Below are 17,469 nucleotides of genomic sequence, written 5' to 3'. Positions count from 1 at the left end.
CCGTTACTACCCTGTGTATATAAGCCCTGTGTTTTCCCATGCTTGGTGTTGTGTCGTACCATCAGATCATGCATGTGTGTTTTTGTGGCAGTTTTCCATGTTCAGTACCATTGCTCAGTTTCTTCTTTTGTTTTATGCCAGCAATAAAGCTGAGGTTTGATTTACAGTTCAGTGTCTGAGTCCTGCGCTTGGATCCTAGTGATGGGCAGATGAAGCTTCATGAAGCATTGAAGCTTTTCATCCAATTGGTTCACCCCAGCGCAAAGCGTCTTGAAGCTTCATTTGCTCTAGTAGGACATCTACAGGACGTAAAAATATTAGTTGGCATGAATTTGAAGACTGTGGCCTCTTGCACACTGCCTGTAAATGTCAACAACAAAAGGAGTGTGTAAAACATGTATATTGTAGTGATGGCAGTATACTGTGTATATTTATACTGGCAGTATGGAAAATGATTATTTGGAAATGCTTAAAATGGAAATGATCATTTACTGTGAGGTGAGGTGTGGTTGGGGTGTGGACAGTGGTTGTGCTTTTGTAACGTTGAGGTATGGACAGCTACACACTGAGGCTTTGAGCCTCAGTCCTGCCTGTTCACATTTTATTCTGTAAAAACTAAATTTTCACTGCTTTTATGACCTTTTTAGTGGGGAGAACATAGCTAGGATTTAATGATTTAACAAATCTTTTAAATCCTTTGTGCTCCACAATGCTAAATGGCTGGGAGTCCTCGATCACCATGCTAACCAGGTCTTCATCTATTTGAGATTGTTCTCCTGAGGAAAGACAATAAAGACAAAGCACAAATATAAATATCACACACGTAACCTATTACAGCTGTATAATATTGTTATATCATTTAGTAACATTACTGCATGCTATGTTATCATGGCATTTGATGGCTCACCTGGTCTTGCTCCACAATCTGTGTTCCCCTTATTCTCATGCAAAGCTCTGTAGTGCCTAAGCATGGATGAGGTGTTGTTGTTATATCCCAGCTCCCTGGCACATAGCAAACACTTCACCTTGTACAAAAGTAAAGCCACTTAACATAAATTGTATTGCACCATCAGTATTATGAAAATACATCTTCTGTAGAAATTTACATACCTTGTTGGGAGGAATAAGATCAAAACACAGGGGAGGACATCCTCCTCTTCTTAGCTGGCTCCATTCTCTCCTGACTTTCTCTCCTCACTCTCATAAACCTCCAAACTGTCTCCAAACTCACTAACCGCAACTCTCCATCAAACACCTACATTTTGAATGAAGTCTGAGGGCTTTATATCCCTGTCATATCTCGCGGCAAAGTTCGAACCACTTCATGAACCAGTCACGTGGAACAGCCGGGCAGCGAGGCTTCGGACGTCATCATTTTCAGCTCCTCCCATAAATGAAGCAAGCCTCGATACGCGCATGGCGGAAACGCCCCCTCAATTACTCGACACAAGCTTCGAAGCCTCGATACAGAACGTCACATCACTATTGGATCCTCCTCGCCGCCTGCTCGCACACAGAGCCCTGACAATGACACTGATTTGATTTTTAACTTACTTTAAATGTTATTTTTAGCTTTAAAATTGGATCTGGATATTTCCTGTATTTATAACACTTCATGACTCGAACATAATAGAAAAATAATATTAGTTAAAGGTGCTGATGTTCACCCAACTCCAGGTACTTTCAAAACAACACCCAACGAGCAAACAACATTAACTCATTCACAAAAAATGTAAAATATGTTAAAGGATTTGTTACGAGTCGAAGTAGAGCATTTTCCTCCTCCCTCCTTCACATTTGAACCAATTTATGTGGCAGTCTTCACGCCAAATAATAGTATTGGCATCAATATGAAAATTTTGGTTTGGCTATTGTTACCAAGTCAGAGGTACTCCAAACACATTTAACATTTTACTTTTAGTTACACATAAAATCTTTGACTGTTTTTATGTGTAAACTACAGAAACTGTAATCCACTACTTCATATATAGGTGGTAGTATGTGCACATGCATTATATCTAAGAAGGGGACACCAGCCACTGTGACATATGGCTTCAAAGTCTTTAAAGTCTGATTCAGTGAAAGTAGCAGACAAGAAATATCCAAAATGAGGACAGTGTCTGTAATAATGTTCTTCTAAATAAAAGCTTCCTCTTCTCCTGAAAGCTTCTTCTGAACAGTGGTTTCGCAGAAATAATCAGATCACATCCTCTTTGCTTTTTTCCCCCATTTCATTTCACATATTATAGCTTTCTGTTTGAAGGCAAGATACTTGTCAATACGTAGTTTCGTTTTGATTTAGCCAGCTTGTTTAGGGCTGAGCCACGCCACAATGAGGCCAGTGGGAATCTAGAGCTTAGCTCCATTTCAATTTTTCAAGACAGAAAGTCAAGTTGCTCATTTAGAGATTTATTTGAAGCAAAATAAAAGGTGCCACTTTTGTCCAGTTTGAGTAGTTATTTGTTCTTTAAGAAATGTAACTGACAAAGGGCCAAATAAAAGTTTTTACATTGTACTGCCCTCCAGAATTCATAACTGGCAGTTCAACACAGTAGAAGAGTCTGATAACCCCCAGCTTCTCTTCATGATGCCAAAAGCCAAAGAACCAGGTCATGTGATGAAGTATGTCTTAATCTTACATCATTGTAATTTATGTCTTAACCTACATATCCCCAGACAAGAACACTGATGTTGTTCATCTCCACAAAGGTATAAAATATAGTTTATAAGCTGAATGTCAGTGTTATTGTCTGTGCATGTTAGCTTCAGTATGGTTAAGGTTATGGTTGTGGAAATTCAGTGGCAAATCTGTAAAAGGAAGCAAACTCTGGTGCTCTATGTCAAAGAGAAATATCTCCGTCCATATAATACAACTTGAACACGTTTACTTCCTGTGTGATTTACACTGAATGTCAGAAGGATTTCAATTAGTAGTTGAGCTTTTTATTGTAAACATAAAACACAAAAGCAATTTTATTTTTTCAGTTTTTAATGAACACTGTGTTTCTTAAAGCACAGACATATTGCAGACCTTCGCACAATGACACTTCAAAATTAAACTTTATCACTATAATCCCATAGACAGTGCTATTTACAAAGTCATATGTTATATTTCAGTTATTTACAAAAACCCACGTGCACATCATTGCAGCTACTCCGTTTAGCTTTAATCATATTTTTATGGCAGAAATGTTATTAAACAAAAGGAACAGCAGGTTTCAGATAAACGGTTTTATTGTAAACAGAGTTAGTGATGTGTAAGCAGCTGAGTAAATACTCTGGTGCTGTGTTTTATAAGCTGGTTGCTATGGATTGATATTAACTAGATTCCATGTTCATAATATTTGACTGCCATAAAAGTCTCAGCCCACTCTCCCTCTTAAGTAGCAGTAAGATACACACAGGATGGATGAAATACTTTTGACGCATTTCTCATGGTAACAAAAAAAAGACGAAAAACAAAAACCACACGATGCAGCTTGGTACACTGCACAGTTTCCATTCATCTAACTTTCAGAATGACCTCTATACACAAGACAGAGTCATGACTAAAGCTATTACTGGCTTTTCTTTTAGTAGTCTCACTTCCCTCTGCTTCATCACAGTTCCACTTTTCTTCTGTGACTTCAATTACATGTTCAAAAACACAACTCAGAAATGTGACATCCAGGGCTCTACTAACACACTCACATCTATGGGCAATATAGAGTCACCAGTTAACCTAACACCACTATCTGCATGTCTGTGGACTGTGGGAGGAATGCAGAGTACCCAGAGAGAACCCACACAAACACAGGAAAAACAAGCAAACTCCACACTGGCCTGTGAGTGAGGCCACAGTGCTAACCACTATATCACGTGCTGCCCACTTTGAACAACATAAAATGTAAAACAGCTTTGCAATATATCTACAACACAATAGCTTTTTCTTAAAAATAAATATTTTCAAAAATGACTTGCTCACATTTTGGAATTTTTCAAATGCACCACCAGGAAATAAAATCTGGTTTGAGAAGGAAAATGTGAAAGAAAGAGTGTCCCAGTACTTGAATTACAACATTAGTTGTTTAAATATTTTTTGCCCACTATGCCGAAATCAAGTACAAAGTGACCATCTTTATTTTTTTAAGTACACTTTTCATCTGGAGTCAGACTATTTTCTCTTTGTTGAACAAACAAAACAAACATGAAAAATAAAACTGTGCAGTAACTGTACAAGCAGGCTGTCCGAGACGTCTGTATATCATTGAGCATTGTCTGACAGGCTTCTGTGTCAGTGTGTGACCCTAGCTATTCAAGCTTGTTAGCATTAGCTGATTATTAGTATGCTGCCCTCTTGTCTAATCTAAACATATTTTTTCTTTGTTTTCTTGAATTATTTTATCCACATAAACTTACCTGTTTAAATCTGGTTCTTTAGTCCCTAGGTTGGTGTGGATAATAATAATGCCACAATCGTGTAGTACTTTGATATCATGGAGGGGTGTCAGTTTGATAATTTATCTAATATACTCATTTTGTCCTTATCCTCTCTTGTGATACATCAACCCAGCTAATCCAGGTTAAGGTGGACACGAACACTTCTCACAGCTCCTTTTTTTTTTTTTTTTTTTTTTTTGAGCCACTGTGGATCAATCCAATCATAGGTGAAGACTTTCTATTTATTTCATTACCAGTGTACGTATCATATAATGATGATATTGTGATAGGTTTGAAACATGTCCTGCAAGGTGGCTGTAGCTCAGGTGGCAGAGCAGGTGGCAGAGCAGGTCAGCCACTAATCAGAAGGTCGGTGGTTCGATCCCAGGCTCCCTCCTGGCTGCATGTCAAATATCCTTGGGCAAGATACTAACCCCATGTTTGCCTACTGGTGGTGGTCAGAGGGCCCGGTGGCGCCTGTGTCCGGCAGCCTCGCCTCTGTCAGTGCGCCCCAGGGCAGCTGTGGCTACAATGTAGCTTGCCATCGCCAGTGTGTGAATGTGTGTGTGAATGACTGAATGTAGTGTAAAGCGCTTTGGGGTCCTATGGACTAGAAAAGCGCTATACAAATACAGGCCATTTACCATGCAGGCCATTTACCAAGCTTCAGGATCAATAGAGGGAAAACTTAAACTTTAGCCACACCCATTGCTGTCAGACCTGATCCCTCCGCTATGAGAGTGCTGTGCTTTGACACTGAGGTTTCATCCAAAGAGCGATCGTTGGAGTGAGTTGTCTGTCCATCAACATCGTCTGCCAGAGCTCTTTTGTAAACACCCATCAGACTCTGCCTGAATCGCCCCCTCACATCTAGCCCCATGCAGAAGTACAACAATGGGTTCACACAGCTGTTAAAGTAGGCAACACCCTTTGCTACAGGGTACCAGATTTTCACCACTGCATTTTTATTGTCCACCATCTTCACCAGTAAGAGGCAATGGTAAGGTGCCCAACACAGGAAGAAGGCAATGACCAAACTTGCGAGTATACGCAGGGGGCGGGATTTCCCTGAGAGGCGGGTGCGTCTGATTCCTACAGCGGCCAAGATATAACAGACCAGAATCACCATGAAGGGAAATATGAAGCCACACAGGAAGCGGATGGAGTAGAGAGCAGCTTTGGTGCTGTTGTACCCCTCTGCCTTCTCCTTCGGATCCACAGAGCACTTACTTAGGTTCTTCTTGCCCAGGTAGACTTGGCGATGGATGAAGTAGGGAATGCTGAAGAGGATCGCTGCGATCCAGACGCAGACCGCCACCATCCTCGCTACCCACATGGTGCGTCGACGCTTTGTGAAGATGGGCTGCCAGATGCAGAGCACTCGATCCAGACTGATCACAGCCAGCAGGAAGACGGAGCAGAACATGTTGGCATATTTGAAGAAGCCATTGAACTTGCAGACGAAGAGACCAAAAGGCCAGTGCTCAAAGAAGAGCTTCTTAGTGAGAGAGAAAACTCGTGTAAAGCAGAAGATCAGGTCTGCTATCGCCAGATTCACCAACCACACGTTGGTGACCTTTGGCTGTGGATGAAGAAGAAAATAAAACAACAATGATAACAGGAACATAAAGAAAATCAAAGATTTTGATGGCACTGAATTGCCATTATCATTTGTGCATCACTAGTACGCGCCCTCATCTGCTGTTTTTACCTGGAAACAGTTTGACCTTAAACCTGGTAACCACCCATTACTAGTGCTGTCCTGCAGGGTAAAGTAAGTACCTTGAGAAAAGTGTTAACCATGTCCTATTGGGTCAGGTAGAGGGGATCGATATGTTTGCAACAATAACAACTGACTACTCAGTGGACTGACCACATTCAAAACTGTTAGTTAAACATATATTTATATATAAATTTAGCCACACTATCCACTTTTACAAGCAACAAATCCCCAGTCAGGCATAATGTGTTGTGAGTAATTCCTCATTTCTTCTTCTTACAGATTCACGGATTCCTTTAGGATTCGCCTCCTTGGTGGGTTTCCTCTTTTCCTCATCTTTTCCCCCTTTGCCTCCAAACTGCTCAGCCCCAGCTGTTTCTCTGATGTACTAATTTTTAATCTTGTTCATTCTGATCACTCCCAATAAAAATCCTGGCATCTTCAGCTCTTCACTCAGCTCCTGTCTTTTCGTTAATGTCACTGTATTCAAACCATTAATCATAGCATGTCTCACTAAACCTTCTCTTGTAAATCTCCTCTTTCACTCTTGCTACTTTCTTCTTCTCTGTTTTTTCTTGTCAGTTTGGATAGTTGAACACAGGTAGTGAAGGCAGATGAGTTCAAATATCTCGACTCCCTGCATGTCCATCAGTTTCACACACATGTATTTGGTCTTGATTTTACTGACTTTCATTCCACATCTGTCCAGAGCATACCTCCACCTCTCCAGGCTCACTTGCTCTCACTATGATCACAATGTTATTTGCAAACATCACTGTCCACAGAGACTCTTGCCAGACTTCATCTTTCAGCCTGTCCAGCACTACTTCAAACAAAAAGGGCCCAGATTCCTGATGCCTTCAACCCATCTGTAACTCTTATCACACATCCTACCACCATCTCACTGTCCTCATGTCGTCATGTCCTGCACCACCCTCACATACTTCTCTACCATTCCTGACTTCCTCATACAGTATCACAGTTCCTCTCATGGAACCTATCATATGCTTTGTCTAAATCCACAAAGACACAGAACAACTACTTCTGACTGTCTCTGTACTTCTCCATCGACACTCTCAAGACAAGACAAGACGTGACATTATTATTCCTCTTTCTCTTCACAGAGCCAAGTTTCTGCTCACTGATCATTACTTCTCTTGTTAACCCTTTGCCAAACTCTTATTTCTTTAGCTATGACACACTTGGACATAAGCTTTTTAGGACTTAAGTTGATTTCCTTATACGCGAGTTTTGCCTATTTTGAAGGTTAAATTAAAAAAGGATTGCGTGAGATAAAATGTTGACTAGAATTGCATTTTTAATTTGTATCACTTTTCATGAATAATCCCACATTTTAAATCATCTTACAAAGTTTTAGCATTAGCAAAAACAGCTAGTGTTTATATGAGTGTGAATCTTATGTTATGTAACAAAGAAAAGAGCCCCTATACACAAGTGAATTATCCCGGTTACAGCTCCCTGCAAAAGTTACAAGCAGGGGACAAACTGTTGTTGTTGTTTTCTTTTATTTTAAGTTGCTTTGGGTTTCCTGTGTTGGTGCTGTGACACTGACAAAGTCACATATCTGTGCTGTCTTCTATCCCAATATGTTATTACCCAAATGTTACTGACGCTTATCAATCAATCAATAAATCCCGCCTTTATTTGTCACATGCAATGTTACACATACATGTTACCTGCAGTGAAAACCTGCAGTCTTATAGGGAGTTGTAAAATATTAAACTGTAAATATTAAGTTATTTCAAATATATGACACACTCCATATCTACCTTAAGTTTGAATCCAGCCACCCAGATCACCACAGAGTTCCCTGTGATGCCGAGTACAACAGTCAGTGTGTACAGGATGATGCTGACATTGTCCATGATGGCATCAATGTCCACCGCCTGGTCATCCTTAGAAGACTTGAGTGTGTGGGTGGGCAGAGAAGTATTTGGAAACATTGTGTGGCTGGAAAAGAGAAAACAGAAAAGGGCCAAAATGTCAGGCATGTTACTTATTGTGTAATTCAACCGAGAGACGGGAAGAAAACACAAGAGTCTATATTAAAAACAAATATAGATTAACAGACTCCACCTATAAACCAACTTTTTTCTGATTGACGGAGCCTATCTGTATAAAGTTAGGCATGAGATCACCATATGACCTCGCTGACATCCTAAAGACTAAAGAGCAGGAAAAATGTTTAGAGCAGGTCCATGGTTTCACATGGCTCTGCAGATCCCCGAGTTTTAGTTTGTTTTTTAGTTTTGGAGCCCTGTTTTATACATCATATTCATACCTATAGGAAATATAGAATAACCAATTAACCTAACCCCAAGCTGGAGTACCTGTGAGTACCCACACAGACACAAAGAGAACATGCAATGATGCAGATGGTGGATTTAAACCCAGGACATTTTTGCTGTGAGGCAACAGTGCTAATCATGAGCTCACCGTGCTGCTTATGTGTGTATATGTATATCTATATATATTTTTTCCTTCCACTCTTTTTCAGCTCTGTCTTTATACGTTATAATCCTGTTCTCCTATAGATGGTTTTAAATGTTTAATATTCCTTTTTCTGTTTTACTGTCTTCTTTTTTTTAGTATTGCCTGTTTGCTTGTCTGTTCACTTCCTGTTTTACTTTGGTTGTTGGTTTTGTTTTTTCTCTTGTTTTCAGTTTATTTCTGTGACTGTCTGTCTCGTTTTCACTCCTGTCTTTTTTAGTCCGTATTCCAGGGGATGCTCGAGCTTTAACGCTTTCTGGGTAGGTGGCTGCTTTTAGGCCCACTAGGACATTTAACCTTTTAGTTCGTTGTGATTTTTACCCTCCTTGGAAAGTTGTGTCTTGTGCTGCTTATGTGTGTATATGTATATCTATATATATTTTTTCCTTCCACTCTTTTTCAGCTCTGTCTTTATACGTTATAATCCTGTTCTCCTATAGATGGTTTTAAATGTTTAATATTCCTTTTTCTGTTTTACTGTCTTCTTTTTTTTAGTATTGCCTGTTTGCTTGTCTGTTCACTTCCTGTTTTACTTTGGTTGTTGGTTTTGTTTTTTCTCTTGTTTTCAGTTTATTTCTGTGACTGTCTGTCTCGTTTTCACTCCTGTCTTTTTTAGTCCGTATTCCAGGAAGCAGACTGAACAATCTGAGTTTAATCAGCAACTCTGAGTTTTCAGTTCCACTGCAAGGAAACTGTCCGATAGTCTGAAGATTTAACTCTGAGCTGAGAATAAATCTGTGATGTAATCATTGTTCCCACACTTACTATTTTTATTAACCATGAAGTTGTCAGTGGAACAAACCCACATTTTACTGGGATATCAGGATCAATTTCTGCAGAATAATTCACCTCGCTCTGAACTTTGACAGCGGCAGGAGCAGCAGGAAGGAAGGAATCAGAGATAAACTCAAAGAGAAACTATCCAGTTAAGTTCACAGAGTCTGTAACGCCGTAACTGACTCAGCGTTGAAGTAAACTCTCTTTCTGGAACACACTAAGGCTCTGCTCTGGTTGGCTCCTGAGTTTTTCCAAAGTATTAGTTTAGCTCCTGTGTGTTTTATGGATGCCTGTGTTTCCCTTTAACTAAATAAAGGTTTTTGGCTTTTTGGCTGTGTGCTTGTCTCGCTTTACAGTCCTCTCAACACTGCTTATCGAGACACAGGTTACTTGTGTATATACAGAGACAACTGTATTTGAAGTCATATTAAAGTTGAGCTTGCATGATTATAACGGTATAAGACAGAAAATAATGAAAAGCAGAATAAGAACCACTTTATGTAGATAAATGTATACATTCATTAGTCTCATAGGTATACGATTAAGTTATACGATGCATGATGCACAAGTTAAACAAACACCTATCAAAGATCAGATATGGACATATATCACACTTTTTAATATCCAGCATTCATCAGAAACTGTTATATTACACAGGTGTGGGTATTTTAAACACTGGAAAACAGCCAGTCAGTTTCTTTTGTCCCATAGTCCCATAACATACGGGCAGATTATCTGCACAGTCGTGTTTACACTTCTCCATTATTCACATGTAGGTGAAATGTTTCAGAAGCATGTCTTATTTCCTTCCTGAAAGTTCTAGGTCAACTAATATTTTAGAGACTTCTCTATATGTGCACTAATGCAGTGCAGTGTTGCTAACTATGTTGCTTACATGCTAAAAATATTTCAGGCACTTCAAACACTTTCCACAGACCTCCCGTGCAAGTGGAAAAAAATCCCCTGACCTGCTCAGAAAACTGCCGAAATGGTACCAAGTGGCTTGTGGGGTGTGTGAAGAGTCTTTATATACTTTGAGATCTCCAGACACCTTACTGCATAATGTTTTGTCATTTAAACATTAGAAATGTGTCATTGTTAATATTATCTTTAACAGCGGTTATAGGATGTTGTTCCTGGCACAATTTTCAGAAGAGTTACAGATTTACATTTTTAAACACACTCAATGCACATGTTTAGCTGTCACTCTAGGACAAAGGTCTGATCATGAGAGTTTAAAGGGTGAAGTCTAAAATCAAAATTATTATGATTCTAATGAGGAGACCGAGTTTCTTTCAGAATAAATGCATGGAACCCTCAAAGACCCGAGTCAGTTTAGATAAGTTTGATTTAGCTCAGCTATAGTGAAAGTGCCAACAAAACAATCAACAACTGTGGTGGCCTCAGCACAAAGCTATGAAGTGCAGCACAAGATTAACAAAACCTTACTTGATAAAATGTGTTTCCAGAGGTCATAAATGAAAAAGTGATCTTACCACTGCAAGCAAATACTGTTGAGCTTTAAAGAAAAAGAGCCCAGCTGTCGAGCACAAACATGGTTTCTGCTGTTTAGAGAAGCAAAGCTGCTGCAAGGGGAAATGAACATGGCACTGCAGTGAGTGCACAGCCTACTTCAACCACAGATAAAAAAACAAAACCGTAAAAACCCTGCATTGTGTCTGAATGTCTCTGTAAACCAGATAAACGGCATTTTACATCCATGCCTAGACTTATTTATCATTCAGCCGGTAATGAAATCTTTGTAGGAAGAAGTTAGGGTTTCAAAAAATAATTACACTAATTCAGTTTCTGACAAAGTGTGAAAAAAAGCTCAGATTTGCTCCTTCTGTTTTTAAGTTGCAGGACTAAATGATAACCAGAAGTGTTCTTCCATAACCATTGTCTTTGTCTACAAATCACTTCAACATTTTATCCTTTTGGACATTTTCATGAAAAATTTAAAGTAATTAAATGGCTCTAGTTTCAGAATCTTGTTTTGTGGGCTCAGAGTGGCTCTGAGGCTGTTTACCCTGAAATTCAACTGTACATTTGTGGTAGATTTGAAGAAATTCCCCTAATGCAGCAATATCAAAAGTGTGGGCTGTGGCCTGACAGGGCCATGATGATAAGAGTGAGTGGACTGCAAGTGATGAAGTCCTCTCAGTGAACCCGTCTCACTGACGACGCTACGTCCAGATGAACAAAATCAACTTTCTGAGACTAAACTAAAAAACTTAAAAAAGAAAAAAAGAATTAATGAAGCTAAATTATTAGATTAAAATGTGACAGGACTGTGTAAGACTTGTTTTTGAATTGGCTGGGCTGTCTGAAATATGGGTTACTGTGGGTTAAAAAAAAGTTGGTCTGCTGGACAAACCAAAAAGTGCAATGGCTCAGTTGTTCACATAGCAGCCAAGATGGCCGAGATCAGAGGAGGCGTCATCTGACCTTTTTAAACCCAAGAGACAAATGTGACTGAGGAAGTGTGTCATCAGTCTGTGAAGGACAGCAGATACAAATGCTCAACAAACCACAGATTTCTACCAGTGCTTTAAAGAATTCACACTCATATTTAATATATAGTGTAACCGTGTGCCAGCAAGTACGGTCAGAAAGAAAATAGCCTAAAAACAGTCAATAGCTTATAGCTGCGTTTTCCAAAAACTGCTGTGAGATTATGTTGCTACATGAGATACCGTTATAGTCATTAGTGTTTAGATTTTTTGTGTTTGTCAAACTTGTTGATTTCTTGGTTATTTTAACAGTGAGTTATATTTCTTTTCATGTCATTGATTCCAGTTTTAACTTTGTGGTTTTCTTGGTAATGACTGCGATTCCCTGGTTTGGTTCCCGTTTAACACGATCTGTTTATACAGGGACTTTAACTTCTGCATGTTTTTGTTTTCTATCTTTACTCTGTCACTGGGCTTATCTGTTGTCCTGTTATGCCTCCCCCCGTCTTAGTTCATTCTTGTTTACTATTTCAGTTTCATATTTTATATCTTCTTCCCTTTGCCCTTTGTCAAGACATTTGTGAATTACTATATGTGTGTTTGGATTCATTTTTTGGTTTGTGGCCTTTTTCCTTTATGTTTTTTCTCATTCCTAGAAACAGCTTGAAACTGCCTGTTTCTCACATTAGGTCCTCTCTTCTCCATACCCTGACAGATAGACAGCTTATCTTAGTTTAAATAATGAGCAAAATCAAGTCAAGCAAAACATAGTTTTAGAATTCATCTGAGAATCTGAAAACAATCTGAGAAGTGTTTTTGTTACCATCCATCCAAAACATCTCCTGCACAGATGTTTTCTTTCAATTTACCTGTTTTACTGGTATTTTTCAGAGAATTGCCTTTTTGATCAGAAAACCATTTTGTTTATACATTTTCATTAGTAAAAGTGTTAAATTGAAAGTTGGCTACTAATCTGATAACATACTTGCAGCTGTTCAGCAGAAAAGTGCACGTGATCTTAATACAACACGATTGGTTACTTTTATGGCTGTAGAGCATGTAAACAGGCTTCTTATATTTCTTTTAAAATTAACATTCTTGCTAAAACCTTTTAAAGTTGAATGGCTGCAATGACCAGATTATAAAGAAAATTTAAAAAAAAAACGTCGGACTTTTTTTTTACGCACATAGGTGACACACAGTTGATGTGGTTTGCCAGCAGGAAAGTCAGCAGCCAACCACAGACTTCACAAAACACGAAAGAGATGAAAAGAAGCTCTGAATGTCATTTCCTTTACGTGTGAGGTGTTTTGCATCTGAGGCACGCAGACAAAGAGGCAGGCTGTAGAGTAAATAAACTGTAGAAAACATTTAAATAGAATTTAAATCATCAAATCTTTGTGTTTCTACAACTGCAAAAAGTAAGATCAAACACTGACAGGAAGTGTGAAAATCCTGTTTTGCCTTGTAGATTCGCTTTGCTGTAACAAAGTGTTTCCTTACGTTTGCTTTGCGTGACCATCCGACTGAGAGCTTGAGTTGGGGGGGTGTGGGGGGTGGTGAAGCATGGACACTGCTGCTTTTATGTAAAGTGAGGTGATAAAATGACATATTTAGAGTAAATCCTGCCTGTATGTACCAACACGTTTTTATTGATTTATAGCAGTTAAACTGATTTTATTTTCATTGTGCCAAAGATTAGAACATTAAATCCATTTTACCTGTTTCTCTCACCCAACGTGTTGTGGATGTGATTATGTTCAGTTTAGTTGAATTCAGGTTTTATTTATGAAGCACTAAAATCACAATAACAGTCCCAAATCCAAACTGGGAGTTGGATCCACTGAAGAAGAGCCTGAAACCTGAAGGACCGACTTCCGATTCTAATGTTAAATATCCTCAGAACGATAAATAAACCAGCAGTCTTAAAGCAGCGTGCTCTGTCAGATGAACTGAAGGTTTTATGGAGTTTTTTAGGATATCCCGATAATAATAAATTATTGCATTCTAGAAATAATAGATGCATGAACTAGTCTATTAGCATCACTCTGAGACAGGATGTTTCTGATATGGGAGATGATAAGATAATGTGCAAATGCAGCAAAGAAGATACAAGACTTATCAGGACATCTCTGAAAGTGGTTAAAAACGTAGATAATGCTGCACATTCGGTTTACAGATGGTTATAAAATGATTGATGGGAGTTTTCAATTTCAGGCCTCTGATACTGTTCGTCTTCACTCAGAGAGTCACAGCTCATGTTAATGCTGATGTTTGTTTTTAAACTAATTTACACAAAAATCTCCCCGAGTTTGCAAATTTAACATATGAAAAACGTAATCACTTTTCTAACATTTAATGGATACAGACTGTTTGTGTGTAATGTCATGCTCATTGTTCTTGTTTTGATTCACTGTACATGGCACAATGTCTTTTGAACTAGAAGCTGATCTCCAGCTTGCATGTGAGTGCATGTGTAATACATTTAGGCTTTTAGGAGCTAATGAGCCTTCTATTTGCCTTTAGAGATGGCGAAGCCCTCATTTTGTTAGCACAGTCCCACAGCTGTGTGACAAAGTACCTATTAAAGCTTTTAACTTTGATCTACGGACAGAAACATTACTCTTTGTTTGGTCAGTTAGTCCACTCCTGCTGTACAGCATGGATTGCAGTGAAACTAAACACAGTCAGACTTTGTCCTCATGACAAAACTACAGAATTTGGTACCTTTTCTCTACTGCCAACAGCTTTAAATACAATAAGAAGAAGGAACGGGGAGCTTTAATGCAAATGCATCACTACCAAAAAGTAAAAATATAATTTTTTCTGTAATACTGAAAATCACACAAGTATCACAATAATGTAGTAAAAATAATTACAGTAATCACATTACAGCCACAAGTCAAACTTTTTTTTTTTTTGCCTGCAATGAGTTCTTTAATTATCCTCAAGACAGAATCGCTGTTACAATCAGCTGCTTTCCATTTGCATGCAGTGAGGCAGAAAATGAGAGAGCAGCCTTCAGTTTATGAGGAGTGGAAATGTGAACATTGCTTTTATTTTATTTTATTTAAAACTGCTGCTTTGAACAAGACAGTAGCTGTTGGCAATCCCCTGCAAAGAAAGCAGAAGGCTAACAGGTAAGAACCAGAGTTATGCTAAAGGTGAGTATGCTGACCACATGCATTCATCGGGTAACTAAAGCAGCAATTAACTGTCAGGCTTTGAGCTTGTGCTCATACTTATTTCAGCAGAGGACTCATTGAATGAAGCTCCCCTAGTGCTGGCTTTCAGCTTTGCTGTTGGCTTTGTGTTCTTTTGTGGTCATACACACACACACACACACACACACACACACACACACACACACACACACACACACACACACACACACACACACACACACATGCTTGTGCATTCATTATGACAGGGATTTGTTCCAGTTTGTGGGACTGTAGCCTTGAGGTATCTTGTTACCTGATAATTATTCACTTTCACGGGTGCTACAGAAGTAACTGATAGATCAAATGTGTAGAATCAATTTATTTCAAATATATGTTAATTACAAGGAAGTGAAATTGTATGCCATCTTTTATTTGATGATCACACAACAATGTGATCATCAATGTGATGATCATGTATGTAAATGCATACAATAATGCATTTACAGTACTGAATTATTTTGACATTATCACAGAAACAGACAACAGATTTTTTTGAGCAGCTTATATCTTTAACAAAAAGAGGGGAACTTTCTGCCCTGTGTCTCTGTGTTTAAATTTAACATATAGGGAACCTGAATGTGTGGTTTGTAGAGGTCACAATTACACATATGTAATATGTGGACATAATCTTAGATGTCTTTTGTGGTAGCCTTTTCTAATAGTATCCTGTATGTAAAAAAACAGTCATGGTGAAATTTCATAAAAGGTACTGTCCATGCACAAAAACATTGTGTAATAACTAGAAATCAAGCTGCTGTTTCTGCATGTTATGTTTGAAACACCAGTATTTACCATAATTCTTGCACGGCTTATAAAATTGGCATATTATCTAAAGCAAGCCTCCACAACAGCCCCAATTTGTCATTTGACCTCTTGGGGAAACTAATTGCTCACACCTGATTTACAGCCTCCTCTAATCTGGGTCACTAACTGTGTTTGTGGTGTTGGTAGTTCTGAAGTATTTGTAATGCGTGTTCTGTTTTTCCAGGTGCTCTATCACCCTCCCACAGTCTAAAGACATATACATTAGATCAACTGATAATTAGAAATTGATTGTCAGTGTGAATGTTTATGTATTTGTGTTGTCCCTGTGATAGACTGCTGAGTACCCAACCTTTCCCTCATTGTCAGCTGAGGTAGGTTACCTCCCCAACCCTGCACTGAATTAGTGGTTAATAAAATGAATGGATGTGTTGATAAATGTTCAAAAGTGTTCTGCCTACTGAACCTGTAGCATCTAATGCATCAAATCTTTAATCATTTTCTTTATGAGTGTAGTCTTTAGATTATCATAACATATTTCCCCTTTTTAGTCTAGTATCAATCACAACCACCACCCGATTGTAAGTTCAATCAAATATATACAGCTCAAACTCTTAAGGAATTATATAAGGAAACCCTACCTGGTTTTTTCTTTTTAAAAATTTGGATGATGTAAGAAAACAAAGTGTGTAAAAACTCCACAATACATGTAAAACTTTTGGTCATAAGTGGGAAATATCAAGTAACAATGTCATCTGACAAGTCCAGACAAAGTTCAGAGTCCTTACCTGCAGTTACTGGACTGATCTCTCAGAGCTGAGGTGAGCTTCAGTCGTTGTGGTCAGAGGCAGAAGTGAAGATGTGTGCTCTGTTATCTGTGTCGCAGTTACTTCAAGTGGTTCTCTTTGTATCATGTCTATCACACGCAGACTTCCTCTCTGTGTTACTGTCATGTGTCTAGCTTTGTCTTCCTTTCCTCATATAGCTGCTTCTCTTTTTCCACACAAACCCACCCTCACATCGCCTCTCTGTTTGTCAAACACACACACAGATCCAAAAGCACAGACACTGAATGACCAACAAATTAATCAGACTTTAGAGCGATTGCTTTCTTCTTCAGCATCGCATTTATTCAAATGGAGTCGCTGACTGCGTAGTTACAGCAGAGGGATTCTCGCATTGTCATGCATGTTGGAGCCGTCTCACCTTTTTTAATTTTTTATTTTTTTTGCTGATTTCCATTAAACGTATGCCCAGATTTTAGAGTAGCAATTTATTAAACTGAACCGCAGCCTCCATGTCGTCATGAGGTTACAGCTGTTTCCAGGAAACAGGGGGCTATTTGGCCTTGAATAGTCATCCCGTAATAGAACGTCACGACAGAAACTGAGGAGACCACAGATGTGGCTGATGCAACTCACTCCTTTGAAGAAATAATAAAAACACACACAAAAAAAGAAAGTAAAAGAATTTGTATCAAAATGAAAATGTAACCAAGCTTAAGTAACATGACTGATATACATAAAAAGCTGTGGAACACTGAGTATGGGGAAAGTGCCACATATTACAATAGACAGTGAACTTAAACCTCAACCTTTATTGA

The 17,469-nt window shown here is 38.7% G+C and overlaps 1 protein-coding gene across 1 annotated transcript; it reads right to left on the bottom strand.

Moving 5' to 3' along the window:
- Positions 1-5,043: 5,043 nt before the first annotated feature.
- LOC113015192 (fMet-Leu-Phe receptor-like) lies at positions 5,044-17,112 on the bottom strand. Its single transcript, XM_026157142.1, has 3 exons — positions 16,655-17,112; positions 7,930-8,110; positions 5,044-6,001 (listed from the first exon to the last, which is right to left on the bottom strand). Exons 2-3 carry the CDS (start codon positions 8,101-8,103, stop codon positions 5,108-5,110), a joined length of 1,068 nt encoding a protein of 355 aa, XP_026012927.1. The 5' UTR covers positions 8,104-8,110; positions 16,655-17,112; the 3' UTR covers positions 5,044-5,107.
- Between the last annotated feature and the right edge of the window lie 357 nt (positions 17,113-17,469).

The sequence above is a fragment of the Astatotilapia calliptera genome, chromosome 22 (genome assembly GCF_900246225.1).
Source record: "Astatotilapia calliptera chromosome 22, fAstCal1.2, whole genome shotgun sequence".
In the NCBI taxonomy this organism is placed as follows: Eukaryota; Metazoa; Chordata; class Actinopteri; order Cichliformes; family Cichlidae; genus Astatotilapia; species Astatotilapia calliptera.
The sequence above is the reverse complement of the archived record's forward strand: the minus strand, read 5'-3'. Positions and strand labels throughout refer to the sequence as shown.

What these genes read in the sequence shown, in the direction of transcription:
- LOC113015192 (XM_026157142.1), bottom strand. Translation starts at nt 8,103, where the DNA reads ATGTTTCCAAATACTTCTCTGCCCACCCACACACTCAAGTCTTCTAAG. An exon ending in TGGCTGGATTCAAACTTAAG is followed by an intron (nt 6,002 to 7,929) that starts GTAGATATGGAG and finishes CTTCATCCACAG; the next exon opens with CCAAAGGTCACCAACGTGTG.